Below are 18,693 nucleotides of genomic sequence, written 5' to 3' on the forward strand. Positions count from 1 at the left end.
GGTTTGACTTCGTGTTGGGTTTGGATTTAGGTTTTCATTCGGTTTGGATTTGGGTTTCGGTTTGGGTCTGACTTTGGTTTGAGCGAAATAGTGGATATGGGGTAAGGGTCATTGTCAATTGACAGTTCGGGTTCAGTTTGGGTTCGGATTAAATTTACTTTGGTTTTGGTTTGGTTCTGAGAGTTTGGGTTAGGCTTTGGTTTTTCTTTGGGTTTCATTTGGGTTTGGGATTGAATTTGGGATGGGTTTAGGTTTAGGTTTGACTTTGTGTTTAGATCGGGATTTGGGTTGAAGCTTGGTTCGGGTATGGGTTAGAGCTTTTCGGTTTGAGTTGTGTTTGTGATTGATTTGGAGTTGGGTTTAGGTTTGGGTTAAAGTTTGCCTTTGGGTTTGCGTTTGCGTTTGGGCTTGTCTTTGGGTTTGGTTTAGATTGGTGCATTATCGAAAGGTCGGGTGTCCTGGTCAATTGACTATTGCGTTTGGGTTTGGGTTTGAGGGTTTCTGTTTCAGTTGTGTTTGAGATTGCATTTTGCCTAGGTTTAGGTTTTGGTTTAAGGTTGGGTTTGGGTTTGTGTTCGGGTTTGTGTTTGTCTTTGGGTTTGGTTTGGATTGGTGCAATATCAAAACGTAGGGTGTCTGGATCAATTGACTATTGGGTTTGGGTTCGGGTTTGGGTTTGACATTAGGTTTTCGTTTGTGTTTGGTTTGGGTTTGGATTACAGGGTTTGGGTTTAGGTTTTACTTTGGGTTGTGTTTGGGTTTGGGTTTTCATTCCGGTTTCGATTTGAGTTTGGGTTTGGGTCTCACTTGGGTTTGAACAAAATAGTGGATCGATTTAGGGTGAGGGTCATTGTCAATTGACAGTTCGGGTTTAGTTTGGGTTTGGATTAAGCTTACTTCGGGTTTGGTTTGGATCTTAGAGTTTGGGTTAGGCTTTGGTTTTGGTTTGGGTTTAATTTTTTGGTTTTGGGATTAAATTTTGATATGAGTTTAGGTTTGGGTGTGTGCCAAGGTTTGGATTTGTGTTGAAGTTTGGTTTGGGTTTGGGTTTGAGGGTTTCGGTTTGAGTTGTGTTCGGGATTGAAATTCGGTTGGGTTTAGGTTTCGGTTAAAGTTTGCGTTTGGGTTTGGGTTTGCGTTCGGGTTTGTCTTTGGGTTGGGTTTGGATTGGTGCATTATCAAACGTAGGGTGTCTTGGTCAATCGACTATTGGGTTTCGGTTTGGGTTTGACATTACGTTTCCGTTTGGGGTTTGGTTTGGTGTTGGGTTTCGGTTTCGGTTTGAATTTCGGTTGTGTTCGGCTTTTCGGGTCAATAGTCAATTGACTATTTGGTTTGGGTTTGGGTTTGACATTAGGTTTTCGTTTGGGTTTTGGTTACAGGGTCTGGGTTTAGGTTTCACTCTGCGTTTGGGTTTGGATTTTCGTTCCAGTTTGGATTTGGATTTGGGTTTGGGTCTGACTTTGGTTTGAGCGAAATAGTCGGTCTGGGATAAGGGTCTTTAGTTCAGGGATAATGTAAACAAACATCACGTGACAATATGAGGGTGGAATTTGAATGTATGTATAGAACTTGTGACTGAAAGAAGTCACGTGTTGATTTGAAATTTTCCAAATTTGGTAATATAGCTGTTGTATGTGTTTTTGAAGTTTCTGATTGGTTTAGATTGTCACGTGTTCATAATGCTGCGTGCGCATGAAGAGATTTTAAATCTGTTCATTTGGGCGTTCGACTTCAATGTGTTCAGTTCTATATATTGTTTATGCGGTTTTAGATGGACATTTGTCTTTTTGGACTGTTTTGATTTATTCAAGGCAATATTATTTTATGTAAGTGATCTTGGAACATTTTTTCTTTGAAGGTAGAAGAATTCTTATTATTTCAAATATAATTAAGGAGATGTTTGTGGCCGTTGATGATGTTTCTGTTGCTTAGTGTCTTGGCTATTGTTATTGTACTGTGAATTTTATATGAAGCGAACTAATATGAATTAGATGATGATTGTGATGATTATGGTGATGATTAGTTTGATGATGCAGGTGATGTTTGGAGAAGTAATGATGATAATGAAGATTATGATGATATTGATGCTAATGATGAAGATGCCTGTGATGATGGTGATCAATTACTGAAATAGATTCCTTTTTTTATTTATTTATTTATTTATTTTTTTTTTTTTTGAAGGCTGCGCCAAATAATTAAGCATGATAGATAGACACATCTATTGCTATTTGAATATGCAATATGTTAACCAGTATTACCCTGGATTACGTACTGTTAACCCGGGTTACGACCAGTGTCACCCATATATGATTTGACATGTCATTTCAGGACATGAATACGGAACCACGGCCAGTTATTTACCAGGCGGCATTAGAGTCCGAGAGTGATTTTCATCATGTAGTGTCCATAATGAGATCAATCGGAATGACATATCGACAAGCATGCCCCCTGAGAAAGACATTTAAAATGTTTTCTGAAGAGGATCGTTGGATCCTCTGTCGTATTTGTACTGATAGAAAGATAGCCATAAGGTTTGAACGTCTTTAACTGGCTTTAAACATTTGAATTTTAACAGCTGAACATGGACGATAGCGACGATCTTCAGGATTTTTTTTTATACTGCGCATGAGAACAGAAATCTGGTGACTGTTTTGGAAGAGCTCCGTTCAATCAAATCATTTCTGTTTCGAAGTAAGCGTGTGTATGCTGGGGCCTTTGCGATGGATAAGGCAACAGCAGATTCCTTCTTGAATTATAACACTGACATTGATGGTTGCGTGGTGGAGTTAAGCGATATAAGCAGAATGACGATCCCTGTACGTAGATTAGAAGTTTTGCCGCACGGACCAAGCAACCTGAGACCAGTGAAGCCTGTGTTGAAGAAACACTTGCACCTGCGTGTGTTCAACCACAACGAATTTGTAATGTTAAGCCACCGTGTCTGCTTCCAGTTATTTTATGAGTACGGATGGGAAGGTTGGATTGGTCTTATACCAAAACGTAGTAGAAGCGCAAGTGTTTGTTTACACGAGGACGTGATTAAACATCGTTCTGTAGAAATGTTCAAAGGTCTGAAATTTAGAGTTCCGGTGGCATTTGCGGCATTGGTTCAGAGGCAAGAAGCGTTAAACACACTGTCCAAGAATGATGTGAATGACATCGGTCGGATGTCCATTATTTCCGATGACCAGTGGACAATACTGCAGACGGTGCAGAAGGTGATGGCTGACTTCTGTGATCCTGAGTTTGATCTGTTAACTTTCTCTTTTCGGTTTGGCGAGAAGACTACGCTCGGGTTATCGCTGGAGTGTTTCAGGAAAGAGCACATAAAGATTGTGACCGCACATAGCGCTGTAGACATCAGTTCAGATTACGGTATCGATCTTCTTTGGTCAGCTTACGGTTTGTCGAGTGTCGTTGGTAGTAGAGGCATACTACGTACATGTCTATCGTTTAGTGACTGTGCAAACTATCAAAGCAATGTAGATGGTCGTCTGATAGATGTCGGTGCACAGCCTCGTCAAGTGTGTAAAATTGGTGTTGAAAATTTGTGTGTAATATTTCAGTGTTGTCAAAATTTGTGTTTAATGTTGATATTAAACACGTGCAAATGACAATTTAGTAAGGTAGGGAATTTATTAACGACGTCACAGTAACGATCAAAAGGTACAACAAAATAATAACAAAAACCGGCGTTATAAATCAAAGGAAAAGTAAAATGTATATGCCAATGCACCCCTTAGAAACATATTTATGTGTGACTTTGTGCGAATCTTACCTGAAAACAACATGTGTTGAAGAATAAATGTTTGGTAACAACTGGGGCTTACCATGCTGATTACCACGGGCTTTACAACGTAGCTTACCACGAGAGATTTGTTAAAATGGTTGGTTACCACGGGGCCTACCATGGTGGTTACCACGGGACTTACCACGGGGCTTACCAAGGGAGATTTGTTGAAATGTTTGGTATCCACGGGGCTGACAATGGTGGTTACCACGGGACATTGTTGAAATGTTTGGTAATCACGGGGCTACCCATTTTGGTTCCACCCACCCCGTGGTTAACAAACATTTGAATAAATCTTCCGTGGTAAGGCCCGTGGTACCCACCGTGGTTAGCCCGGTGGTTACCAAACATTTGAAACAATCTCCAGTGGTAAGCACCGTGGTAACCACCATGGTTAGCCCCGTGGTAACCAATGATTTCAACCAATCTCCAGTGGAAAGCCCCGTGGTAACCACCATGGTTTGCCCAAGTGGTTACAAAATATTTCATAAAATCTTCCGTGGTAAGCCCCGTGGTAAGCACCGTAGTAACCAAGGATCTGAACAAATCTCCCCTGGTAAGCCCGGTGGTAACCAATACGGTTAGCCCGGTGGTTACCAAACATTCGAACAAATCTCCCGTGGTAAGCACCGTAGTAACCACCATGGTTTTGCACGTGGTTACCAAACACTTGAATAAATCTTCAGCGGTAAGCCCCGTGCTAACCACCATGGTTAGACCCATGGCAACCAAGGATTTGAACAAATCTCCCGTGGTAAGCCCGGTGGTAACCAATATGGTTATCCCGGTGGTTACCATATGGTAACCAGGGGGCTTACCACGGTGATTACTTTGTGTTTACAACGGGGCTTACTAAGAGAGATTTCTCGAAATGTTTGGTAACCACGGGGCAAACCATGTTTCTGAACACTGCGCTTACCACGGGAGATTTGTTGAAATGTTTTGTGACCACGGGCCTAGCAATCTTTGGTAACCAGGGAGCTTACCATGGTGATTACCACGGGTTTACAACTGGGCTTACCACGAGAAATTTGTTGAAACGTTTGGTAACCGAGGGACATACCATGGTGGTTATCACGGGGCTTACCATGGGTTTACCACGTGAAATGTTTAGTAACCACGGGGCTAAACGTAGTTGTTAACACGGCGTTAACCCCTGCGCTTACTAAGGGCCTTACCACGGTAGATTTCTTTACATTTTAGGTGACAAAGCGGCTAACCATGTTGGCTGCCACTGGGCTTACCCCGTGAGGTTCGTTGAAATGTTTGGTAAGCACGGAGCTTACCATTGAAGTTACATCGGGGCTTACCACTTGGATACAACGGGAGATCTTTTTCAAATTTTCGGTACCCACGAGGATAACCATGATGGTGGTTATCACGGGGCTTACCATGGAGCTTATAACGTGAGATTTTTTTAAATGATTAGTAACCAGGGAACTATTGTGGTTTACACGGGGCTATAGTGGTTGCCAAGGGGCTTACCATGGGGCTAACCACGACAGATTTTATTTATTTTCTTTGTAACCACGGGGCTAACCATGATGGTTACCACGGTGTTCACCTAACCATGGTGGCTACCACCTGGTTTACCACGGGACTTTCCACGGGAGATTTGTTTAATTTTTTTTTGTAACCACTGGGCTGGTGATTTTGTTCAAGTGTATCATGGCGATGAACCTGACCACGGTGGTAACCATTGTCGGTATGATGATGGTAAGCGTTGGGCAAATATATAATCAGTGTTTAAGTTATTGTACGACGGGGGTTGGGTATCACTCACGGTGCCTTCCCTTCTCCTTTTTGCTTACCCAGTGCTTTTTTACATGTTAGGTTAATAGTAAACTTACCTCCCTTGCTTCGGCGCTTAATGAAGCTACACATGTCAAACCTATGTGGTAGATAAATTTATATTTAAATAAATGGAAGAACGAACAATGATTTGAAATGATTATTACAATCCATTTAAGTAAAACTCATCACCTGAAATCACAGTGTAATTTCTATGTGCAAATGCTGATATGTCTGAGAGTAAATGTGTTCGGAGGCACTGAAATATGACCGAGAGTCTATGTGTTCGGAGGCACCACAGAAGGATCACTAAAAACACTAAATGAACAAATATAAATCTTAGTTAATAAATCCAGGTGTCCATGTGACTGGAGGCACGTTATAAATGTTTAAACAGAAGTTTCCGCATTTTCTGTATCGACTGTTCCGCAGAGTGAGTTCGCCGCAGACAGTTTTCTGGTCTCTTCTCTGACTCTTCTCTTGGCCAAAGCCTTTTTCTCATTTCTTAGGTGACATCTATTTTTCGATATCACTTCCGGTTCGCAAATGTCATACCTCAAGCAATTTTTGACATTTCAAGTAGGTCATCAACTTGTTAATTACGTCAGCTAGGGTCATGAAAAAAAATAAAAATAATTCAAGAACGAATTTGAAGTGGACAAATTCGGCACACTGGCGACGATACAATGGCGTGAAATGTATATCCGTGTAGGTAAGCGTCATATCTTTTTTTTTAAACAATGCCCTTTAAAGCGGTATATGCCGGGTCAGATTGAATAGCGAAGGATATGTTACAGCTAATGGCCTTGAAATAATGCAGAAATGTCGATTTTAGCGGGGTTTTTCTAAAGCGCATATAACATCAATTCTCGCCTGCCTTATGATCATGTCTGCTGTATGATACATGTCCGTGTAACTCACGGAAGTACCTACACAACCGTGCTATTTAATGCGAAATCTAGTCGGTATTGTTGAAATGGGGATCAAATGTTCCAGTCACGTTAAACGTCTTACGGACTGTTCTAACAGTCTAGTTCTACAGAGGACTGACCTTTTTATTTTATTACTGTGAGCTTATTCTTTAATATGAAATTATGAATTTTACATGTACATAAAGGAAACAGTCTGCGCTTTCTAAACTTATTACAATATATTAATATAGGAGTGTCCGTCTGCCCGTACGAGCTCACTCAAATTCGTGAAAAACTGGTATTGTTCCGTAAGTCGCAAAAAGTGCGAAAATATGTTAATTTCATTTTATGACTGTGAGCTTATTCTTTAATGTCAAATTATCAATTTTATATGCACATAAAGCACTCAGTCGGTGCTTTTAAAACGTACAAAAGATACTATACAGGACTGTCCGTCTGTCCGTACGAGCTCGCTCAAATTCCTGAAAAACAGGTATTTTGCCGTAAAGTCGGCAAAAGTCCTAAAATAGGTTAATTTCATTTTATTACTGTGAGCTTATTCTTTGATATCAAATTATCAAGTTTATATGCACATAAAGCACTCAGTCAGCGCTTTTCATAAATTAAAAATATTTAGATATAGGACTGTCCGTCTGCCCGTACGAGCTCGCTGAAATTCGTGAAAAACTGGTACTTTGCCGTAAAGTCTGCCAAAGTGCGAAAACATGTTTACTTTATTTTATTACTGCGAGCTCACTCTTTAATATTAAATTAAACATTTTACATGTTCATAAAGAAAACAGTATGCGCTTTCTAAATGTATAAAATATAGTATTATAGATCTGTCCACCCGTCCGTACGAGCTCGCTGAAATTCATGAAAAACTAGTATCTTGCCGTAAGAACAGCAATAGTGCAAATGTGTGTTAATACCATTTTATTACTGTATACTCATTCCTTAATATTAAATTACAAATTTTATATGTATATAAAGTACACAGTCAGCGCTTTCGAAGCGGATGAAATGTATTATTACAGAACTGTTCGTCTATCCGTAAGAGCTCGCTGAAATTCATGAAAAACTAGTATTTTGCCGTAAAGACGGCAATAGTGCAAATGTATGTTAATATCATTTTATTACTGTGTGCTCATTCCTAAATGTTAAATTACAAATTTTATATGTATATAAAGAACACAGTCAGCGCTTTCAAACCCTATAAAAGATCTCAATTTAGAACTGTCCGTCTATACGTACGATGTCGCTGAAATTCGTAAAAATAACTGCTATTTTGCCGTAAAGTCGGCAAAAGTACGAAACAATGTTAATTTCATGTTATTACTGTGAGCTTATTCTTTAATATTAAATTATGAATTTTACATGTACATAAAGGAAACAGTCTGCACTTTCCAAACATATCAGATATATTATTGTAAAACTGTCCATCGAAAACGCTTACTTTATACGTTTTTAACCATGTGGAACTTAAATTATCGGCACACAGGTGATGACACATTGCTATATAATGTATATCCGTGTAGGTAAAGGTCTTATTTTTTTCAGCCATGCCCTTTAAAGCGATATATGTCGGGTCAGAATGAACAGCGGAAGAAATGTTCCAGCTCCGTGCCATGAAATAATGCTGAAATGCCGATTTTAGCGATTTTTAAAGCGCATGTAACATCAATTCTCGCCTTCCTGCTGATCATATCTGTCGTATAATATATGTCCTTGTAGCTCACGGAAGTACCATTACAACCGTGCTATTTAATGCGAAATATGGCCGGTGTTGTTAAAGTGGGGATCAAATGTTCGAGTCACGTGCCGGTCCAATTTGCGAAAACGCTTACTTTATCCGTTTTTAAACCGCGTGAAACTTAAATTATCGTTACAGAGGTAATGACACATTACTATATAATGTATATCCGTGTCGGTAAGGTTGATATCTTTTCAACCATGCCATTAAAAGCGATATATGCCCGGTCAGATTGAATGGCAGAAGACATGTTCCAGCTCCATGCCTTGAAATAATGCAGACATGCCGATTTTAGCCGGGTTTTTTTCTTTTCAAAGCGCGTGTAACATAAAATTTCGCCTGCCTGATGCTCATGTCTCCTGTATAATACATGTCCGTGAAGCACACGACAGTACCTACACAACCGTGGTATTTAATGCGAAATCTGATCGGTGTGGATGGAACGGGGATCAAATGTTCGTGTCAGTTAATACCTTCGATTTGTTATAATTTTTGGCGGAAAATATACGAAATAACACCTAAGAAAGCCCGTAATTATAGCTATATATTACTTCTATTGAATGGAATAACTTTGGGTAACATCCGTCTGTCCTTATTCGTTCTAGATAAGGCACAATTGCTGCAAAACACTGAATTCTTCTGACTTACACTGGTCTTTTCTTGCAAATTTATTCAACTCCAACAAGCTCTAACAAATGTGTCCAGTGGTGACGTATTAACACGAGATCACTTTTAACAGTGTATATTATAGTTTGGGCCTTTGGAGAAAGGAACTAAAGAATTAGATCCGGATTCTCCGGTCGGTCCCTCTCAAAAAAAGGCTCGAACATGGAACCCTCTTACCGGACTTGTCGTTGATTTGTCTACATTAAGCTATATAGGAGAGCGTGTTGAGAAGGCTCTAAGTTCACAACCGGTTGTGCTAGAGGTAAGACTGAGGTACCGTTGGACTCGACAGGGTCCGTGCTACAATCTTGTGTTACAGTCCAACTCGAATCCGGTCCGATTTCTAGTGTAAGGCTTAGTGAAACATGGGACGAAGCTAGACGAAAAGTAGAAGGTGTGCCAGTTCCTGTAATGATAAAGACTCGTGCAATGTTTTGTCAATTTTTATCAAAAACGGAAATAAGTAAGTACTATTTGTCTGTATGCCAGGGCTTCCTGCTAGGATTTGAACCTAGAATTCTTACCGAAGTAAGCGTGTTTCCTTACACTACAAGAAATGACCCCATAGCAACGGAGACGTTTTAAAGCATCTTAACACTCATTTATACATAATATAAAAGTAAAGTTAGTTCCCAAATCTGCAATAATAGATACAAAACAGCAACCTATATTATATATGTGACAGTGATACTTCTACTAAATATTTCGACGAATATTTAATATGTATTTATATATATTAAATATTATATAGTTTTGTACATAACGATGATCATCTCATTGCACTAAGCGGCCCTCCTGCTTTCTAACTCGGGACTTGGGACCCGACGACGGCGCAGTTACCACTCGGTGTCAATGAGTTCTGAGGCTCGTGTTATCACTGTTATAATACAATCTGAGTGTCCATGAGTTCAGAGGCTCGCTTCTCACTATTAAACAATCTGAGTGTCAATGAGTTCAGAGGCTCCCATTATGATTAGTCCACACATATTATGTCTACATCACTATCCTCTTCAGCACTTTCGCTGTCACTATAACTTTCTTCAACTGTGTGAGAAGGAGTTATGTGCGAACTGTCATCTTCAACACTTTCATTGTCACTATACATCTCTTCTCTCCTGTAAATAGGAATTACTTCCGGAAGTGACTGTACATCACTGTCACTATCGTTGTCACTAAAAAATCCTTCAGTATTGGAAGTGTGACTTATGTTCGTAGGTGTGTCGATAAATACGGCCTCGTCCTCCACCGTGTAGCCATGAACGATACGGGTTAGTGGTCTACTTTCCGGAGGTGTCCAATATTCACCGTGTGGAATGTCGACGTCCGCAGGGTTAACGTATACAGATCGAACTAGCGGAGCAACGATGCTGACAGGCTTTCCGAGTTTAATTAAATCGCTGGTTGCGAGAAAGGGCGTTATTGCCTTAGACATACAGGCTTTCTCAGGCCTAGCAATCTTCCCATAGCCATCATTTTCGACAGAGTGCATCTTTCTCTTCATTTTGGAAGCTTTCGATATGTATTAACGTATGTGTATCTTAACGCTGAGCAATTTATACTACTCTTCTCGTGTGCAAGCTTATATATATATCAGATGTTAGCCCATAGCCGACGGATAATGGCTGTTAGTCATAAGCCAGTGGTCAACGGCTAATGTCATTTAACCATTATCCGGTGGTCTACGGCTAATAGGTCTTAGCCGTTAACCAGTGGTCACCGGGTAAAACACCTCTGGACATTTCGCATGCATAAATCAAATAGTGAAATACATGTAACTCTGCAAATATGTGCGTGATTGCCCTGACACTTTGCTCAAATAAGCTTTACTTTGCTCCCTTCATGTCAGCCGTTCAATATTTAACCTCACTTGATAGGAAATATCTTCTATCATGCATCACCTGTGTTCACAGGGCGGCACTAAATTCACTAACTGATGCAGCCATAAATTTTCTAATACATGACATATCTAATTCAAAGTTGGCTACAAAGTAAGTTCATTTTACATACAAAAAGCCTATTCAGTAAATGTATCTTCTTGTTAAGACAAATATTTTTTTTTAATACCTTTTTCCTATATACATATGACACTTTTTCAGAAAATCTCATTAAGTCACATGTTGACATAGCATTTCTATTCTAAGCACACTATTCTTTTTTTAATTCACCTGCCATTACACCAGAATGCTGCTAAGTAGTATATTTAAAAAAAACAGACAAAGCTTAGAACCATTTATGCTCAGGAAAAAAATCTAGATCCATGTAAATATTGAAAAATGAAATTATTCAGCAAATCTGGACAGTTCTCATGCAAAAATCACATAGTGAAATAGATATAACTCTGCAAATACATGCTTGACTGCAATAATATTTTGCTCAAATAACCTATAATTTTATACCTTCATGTCAGTTGTTCAATATTTAACCTCACTTGATAGGAAATATTTCTTCTCATGCCTCACCTATGTCCAAACTCTAAGGTTTGAAAGGGCGGCACTTAATTCACCAACAGATAAAGCCATAACTTTGCTAATATGTGACATATCCTCTTCAGTGCTACTACAAAAGTAAGTTTATTTTACCTACAACATGCCTTTATTGGTAAATTTATCTTTGTATTCACACAAGTATTTTTAATTATTTTTTTCCTATTCACATAGGGCACTTTTTGGAAATGTCATTAAGTCACAGGTGAACATAGCATTTATCTCCTGAGTGCACTATTCCTGGTTCAATTCAGCTGTAATTACACCAGAATGCTGCTGAGTAGTATCTGTCAATAAAACAAACAACATTTTCAACCAGTTAGGCTCAGAAGAAAATCTGGATGGTTGTCAGCACTGAAAAATGAAGTTATCCAGCCAGTCTGGACCATTCTCAGGCAAAAATCACATAGTGAAATAGGTGTAACTCTGCACATACATGCTTGATTGCCATGAAACTTTGCTGAAATAATCTTTGCTTTGCCCACTTGATGGCAGTTGTTCAATATTTAACCTCACTTGATAGGAAATATTTTTTCTGATGCATCACCTATGTTCAAACTCTAAGTTTTAAAAGGGCGGCACTTAATTCACCAACAGATAAAGGCATAACTTTGCTAATATGTGACATATCCTCTTCAGTGCTACTACAAAAGTAAGGTTATTTTACCTACAACATGCCTTTATTGGAAAATTTATCTTTGTACTCAAACAAATATTTTTAATTATTTTTTTCCTATTCACATAGGGCACTTTTTGGAAATGTCATTAAGTCAGAGGTGAACATAGCATTTATCTCCTAAGTGCACTATTTCTGGTTCAATTCAGCTGTAATTACACCAGAATGCTGCTGAGTAGTATCTGTCAATAAAACAAACAACATTTTCAATCAGTTAGGCTCAGAAGAAAATCTGGATGGTTGTCAGTATTGGAAAATGAACTCTTTCAGCTAGTCTGGACCATTCTCAGGCCAAAATCACATAGTGAAATAGGTGTAACTCTGCACATACATGCTTGATTGCCATGAAACTTTGCTGAAATAATCTTTACTTTGCCCACTTGATGGCAGTTGTTCAATATTTAACCTCACTTGATAGGAAATATTTTTTCTCATGCCTCACCTATGTCCAAACTCTAAGTTTTGAAAGGGCGGCACTTAATTCACCAACAGATAAAGCCAAAACTTTGCTAATATGTGACATATCCTCTTCAGTGCTACTACAAAAGTAAGTTTATTTTACCTACAACATGCCTTTATTGGTAAATTTATCTTTGTATTCACACAAATATTTTTAATTATTTTTTTCCTATTCACATAGGGCACCTTTTGGAAATGTCATTAAGTCACAGGTGAACATAGCATTTATCTCCTAAGTGCACTACTTCTGGTTCAATTCAGCTGTAATTACACCAGAATACTGCTGAGTAGTATCTGTCAATAAAACAAACAACATTTTCAACCAGTTAGGCTCAGGAAAAAATCTGGATGGTTGTCAATACTGAAAAATGAAGTTATCCAGCCAGTCTGGACATTTCTCAGGCCAAAATCACATAGTGAAATAGGTGTAGCTATGCACATACATGCTTGATTGCCATGAAACTTTGCTGAAATAATCTTTACTTTGCCCACTTGATGGCAGTTGTTCAATATTTAATCTCACTTGATAGGAAATATTTTTTCTCATGCATCACCTATGTTCAAACTCTAAGATTTGAAAGGGCGGCACTTAATTCACCAACAGGTAAAGCCATAACTTTGCTAATATATGACATATCCTCTTCAGTGCTACTACAAAAGTAAGTTTATTTTACCTACAACATGCCTTTATTGGTAAATTTATCTTTGTATTCACACAAGTATTTTTAATTATTTTTTTCCTATTCACATAGGGCACTTTTTGGAAATGTCATTAAGTCACAGGTGAACATAGCATTTATCTCCTGAGTGCACTATTCCTGGTTCAATTCAGCTGTAATTACACCAGAATGCTGCTGAGTAGTATCTGTCAATAAAACAAACAACATTTTCAACCAGTTAGGCTCAGAAGAAAATCTGGATGGTTGTCAGTATTGGAAAATGAACTCTTTCAGCCAGTCTGGACCATTCTCAGGCCAAAATCACATAGTGAAATAGGTCTAACTCTGCACATACATGCTTGATTGCCATGAAACTTTGCTGAAATAATCTTTACTTTGCCCACTTGATGGCAGTTGTTCAATATTTAACCTCACTTGATAGGAAATATTTTTTCTGATGCCTCACCTATGTCCAAACTCTAAGATTTGAAAGGGCGGCACTTAATTCACCAACAGATAAAGCCATAACTTTGCTAATATGTGACATATCCTCTTCAGTGCTACTACAAAAGTAAGTTTATTTTACCTACAACATGCCTTTATTGGTAAATTTATCTTTGTATTCAAACAAATATTTTTAATTATTTTTTTCCTATTCACATAGGGCACTTTTTGGAAATGTCATTAAGTCACAGGTGAACATAGCATTTATCTCCTAAGTGCACTATTTCTGGTTCAATTCAGCTGTAATTACAACAGAATGCTGCTGAGTAGTATCTGTAAATAAAACAAACAACATTTTCAACCAGTTAGGCTCAGAAGAAAATCTGGATGGTTGTCAGTATTGGAAAATGAACTCTTTCAGCCAGTCTGGACCATTCTCAGGCCAAAATCACATAGTGAAATAGGTGTAACTCTGCACATACATGCTTGATTGCCATGAAACTTTGCTGAAATAATCTTTGCTTTGCCCACTTGGTGGCAGTTGTTCAATATTTAACCTCACTTGATAGGAAATATTTTTTCTCATGCCTCACCTATGTCCAAACTCTAAGTTTTGAAAAGGCGGCACTTAATTCACCAACAGATAAAGCCATAACATTGCTAATATGTGACATATCCTCTTCAGTGCTACTGCAAAAGTTAGTTTATTTTACCTACAACATGCCTTTATTGGTAAATTTATCTTTGTATTCAAACAAATATTTTTAATTATTTATTTCCTATTCACATAGGGCACTTTTTGGAAATGTCATTAAGTCACAAGTGAACATAGCAGTTATCTCCTAAGTGCACTATTTCTGGTTCAATTCAGCTGTAATTACACCAGAATGCTGCTGAGTAGTATCTGTCAATAAAACAAACAACATTTTCAACCAGTTAGGCTCAGAAGAAAATCTGGATGGTTGTCAGTATTGGAAAATGAACTCTTTCAGCCAGTCTGGACCATTCTCAGGCCAAAATCTCATAGTGAAATAGGTGTAACTCTGCACATACATGCTTGATTGCCATGAAACTTTGCTGAAATAATCTTCACTTTGCCCACTTGATGGCAGTTGTTCAATATTTAACCTCACTTGATAGGAAATATTTTTTCTCATGCTTCACCTATTTTCAAAACTCTAAGTTTTGAAAGGGCGGCACTTAATTCACCAACAGATAAAGCCATAACTTTGCTAATATGTGACATATCCTCTTCAGTGCTACTACAAAAGTAAGTTTCTTTTACCTACAACATGCCTTTATTGGTAAATTTATCTTTGTATTCAAACAAATATTTTTAATTATTTTTTTCCTATTCACATAGGGCACTTTTTGGAAATGTCATTAAGTCACAGGTGAACATAGCATTTATCTCCTAAGTGCACTATTTCTGGTTCAATTCAGCTGTAATTACACCAGAATGCTGCTGAGTAGTATTTGTCAATAAAACAAACAACATTTTCAACCAGTTAGGCTCAGGAAAAAATCTGGATGGTTGTCAATACTGAAAAATGAAGTTATCCAGCCAGTCTGGACCATTCTCAGGCCAAAATCACATAGTGAAATAGGTGTAACTCTGCACATACATGCTTGATTGCCATGAAACTTTGCTGAAATAATCTTTGCTTTGCCCACTTGATGGCATTTGTTCAATATTTTACCTCACTTGATAGGAAATATTTTTTGTCATGCCTCACCTATGTCCAAACTCTAAGTTTTGAAAGGGCGGCACTTAATTCACTAACAGATAAAGCCAAAACTTTGCAAATATATGACATATCCTCTTCAGTGCTACTACAAAAGTAAGTTTATTTTACCTACAACATGCCTTTATAGGTAAATTTATCTTTGTATTCAAACAAATATTTTTAATTATTTTTTTCCTATTCACATAGGGCACCTTTTGGAAATGTTATTAAGTCACAGGTAAACATAGCATTTATCTCCTGAGTGCACTATTTCTGGTTCAATTCAGCTGTAATTACACCAGAATGCTGCTGAGTAGTATCTGTCAATAAAACAAACAACATTTTCAATCAGTTAGGCTCAGAAGAAAATCTGGATGGTTGTCAGTATTGGAAAATGAACTCTTTCAGCTAGTCTGCACCATTCTCAGGCCAAAATCACATAGTGAAATAGGTCTAACTCTGCACATACATGCTTGATTGCCATGAAACTTTGCTGAAATAATCTTTACTTTGCCCACTTGATGGCAGTTGTTCAATATTTAACCTCACTTGATAGGAAATATTTTTTCTCATGCCTCACCTATGTCCAAACTCTAAGTTTTGAGAGGGCGGCACTTAATACACCAACAGATAAAGCCATAACTTTTCTAATATGTGACATATCCTCTTCAGTGCTACTACAAAAGTAAGGTTATTTTACCTACAACATGCCTCTATTTGTAAATTTATCTTTATATTCACACAAATATTTTTAATTTTTTTTTTCCTATTCACATAGGACACTTTCTTGAAATGTCATTAAGTCACAGGTGAACATAGCATTTATCTCCTAAGTGCACTATTTCTGGTTCAATTCAGCTGTAATTACACCAGAATGCTGCTGAGTAGTATCTGTCAATAAAACAAACAACATTTTCAACTAGTTAGGCTCAGAAGAAAATCTGGATGGTTGTCAGTATTGGAAAATGAACTCTTTCAGCCAGTCTGGACCATTCTCAGGCCAAAATCACATAGTGAAATAGGTGTAACTCTGCACATACATGCTTGATTGCCATGAAACTTTGCTGAAATAATCTTTACTTTGCCCACTTGATGGCAGTTGTTCAATATTTAACCTCACTTGATAGGAAATATTTTTTCTCATGCCTCACCTATGTCCAAACTCTAAGTTTTGAAAGGGCGGCACTTAATTCACCAACAGATAAAGCCAAAACTTTGCTAATATGTGACATATCCTCTTCAGTGCTACTACAAAAGTAAGTTTATTTTACCTACAACATGCCTTTATTGGTAAATTTATCTTTGTATTCACACAAATATTTTTAATTATTTTTTTCCTATTCACATAGGGCACTTTTTGGAAATGTCATTAAGTCACAGGTGAACATAGCATTTATCTCCTAAGTGCACTATTTCTGGTTCAATTCAGCTGTAATTTCACCAGAATGCTGCTAAGTAGTATCTGTGAATAAAACAAACAACATTTTGAACCAGTTAGGCTCAGAAAAAAATCTGGATGGTTGTCAATACTGAAAAATGAAGTTATTCAGCCAGTCTGGACTTTTTTCAGGCCAAAATCTCATAGTGAAATAGATGTAAATCTGCATATACAAGGTGACCTAGCATTTCTGTTCAAAGTGAACCATTTCCGGTTCAAATCAGCTAAAATTACCCCAGAATGTTGATAATAAGTATCTATTTCTAAAACGTACAAGGCTGTGCACCATTGATGATAAAGAAAACAGTTGCATGAACAACTTAAATGTAATCAATAAAATGCCTGTATCATATCCTTTCCATTGATCAAAATTTTATTGATATCACACTTGTTTTAAGAAAGTTTAAACCGTTAGAAAGACATCGCTGTTTGTAAAAAAATAAAATCAATAAATAAAAAAAAAAAAAAAGAAATAAAAAAAAAAAAAACAAAGAAAAAAAAAATAACACATGGAGCCTCGGAGTCGGCCCACCCGGCATTTGTCTTATAAGGTTCTAAAAAGTAGAAAGTACAACGGATTTCTATACAATCTCGATCTCTCCTGTACACTGTCCACTAATTGGCGGTACACTGTCCCATCTTTGACCGAGATGGTTACATAACATTACGTAATGGATGATGCCGATTGTGTTGCGCGAAGCTGGAACACGGGTTAAAACTACCTAAAGGTAAAAATGGAACCGTCCAAGAATTTAATTTCTGTGGGAACTTCTGAAGGAAGGGTCATTTCTGCTGGAATCATGTTCAAGTGCGATCTCTGTGACAAAGTGTTTAGACACAAGAGCACCTTGTGCCGACATGTTAAAGTTGAACACCATAAGTGTAGAATTGAATGCGAACACTGCGGAAAGAGTTTTAGTAGATCGGACACTTTGAAGAATCACATTAAGGTAAGCGATGTTTATTTATGTTTTAAATAACCTTTTGCTGATAAAAGTCATTATGTTTCGAACAGTGTTGCGACCATTTTCGGTAACGGGCGTAATTTTGAGTCATTAGTCTTATCGTTTGTATGTACGTTGTATATTATATTTTTAGAAATGACAAGGCAAAGATCGGGTGGGCAGACGCAGAGCCTCCATGTTTTTTTTTTTTTTTTTTTTTTTAGTTTTTATTTTCTTTTTTTCGTTAACATTGATGTTTTTCTAACGGCTTAAACTTTCTTAAAACGCAATGATATCAATAATATTTTGATCTATGGCAAGGAAATAAAACAAGCAATCTATTGATAACTTTTAATTATTATTTCGAAATAAAATGAATTAATCATGAACGCCTAGCTTACAGGTTTTTCTTTTTTTTTATCTTTTTCTTATTTTTGTTGTTCTCTAAATTTTTTGAGCATCGCTACGCCGCTATTAAAATCATATGTCATTTAAAACGTTTACTTATTTTCAAAAGATAATTGAATAAGATACTATGGAAATCGTAAGCATTTCAAAACTTTTTTTAATTTTTAAAATACATAAATGAACGCAAAAGTTAAATTAAGAATTAAAAATTCTGATCGGATACAAAAACGATGTAAAAATAGTTGCTTTGACCACCACCAGATAAAAAGGTGTTGATGCGTGACGTTAGGGTGATCTCTCCTATTAAGATTTAATTCCTCAGCATCATAGTCAATGCTCGTAAATGTTGGTAATATATATTAAATCTTAAGACAGTTCGTTCATGGACATTATTGTGGAAACATATAAATTAATTAAATAATTGGATTCATTCATCCATTCATTAGTAAAATCATATTTCTAGTATTAAAACAGAAAACGCTTTGAACCATTTATGCTAAGGAAAAAACTCTTGATGGCTTTAAATGTTAAAACTTGAAGT

The 18,693-nt window shown here is 37.3% G+C and overlaps 1 protein-coding gene across 1 annotated transcript; it reads right to left on the reverse strand.

Annotated features, from left to right (window-relative positions):
• Positions 1-271: 271 nt before the first annotated feature.
• On the reverse strand, positions 272-2,434 carry LOC128556011 (circumsporozoite protein-like). Its single transcript, XM_053539895.1, has 2 exons — positions 2,365-2,434; positions 272-636 (listed from the first exon to the last, which is right to left on the reverse strand). Exons 1-2 carry the CDS (start codon positions 2,432-2,434, stop codon positions 272-274), a joined length of 435 nt encoding a protein of 144 aa, XP_053395870.1.
• Positions 2,435-18,693: the final 16,259 nt, after the last annotated feature.

Source organism: Mercenaria mercenaria, chromosome 3 (assembly GCF_021730395.1).
Source record: "Mercenaria mercenaria strain notata chromosome 3, MADL_Memer_1, whole genome shotgun sequence".
NCBI lineage: Eukaryota > Metazoa > Mollusca > Bivalvia > Venerida > Veneridae > Mercenaria > Mercenaria mercenaria.

What these genes read in the sequence shown, in the direction of transcription:
- LOC128556011 (XM_053539895.1), bottom strand. Translation starts at nt 2,434, where the DNA reads ATGTCATTCCGATTGATCTCATTATGGACACTACATGATGAAAATCAC. An exon ending in TCGGACTCTAATGCCGCCTG is followed by an intron (nt 637 to 2,364) that starts GTAAATAACTGG and finishes CAATTGATCCAG; the next exon opens with ACACCCTACGTTTTGATATT.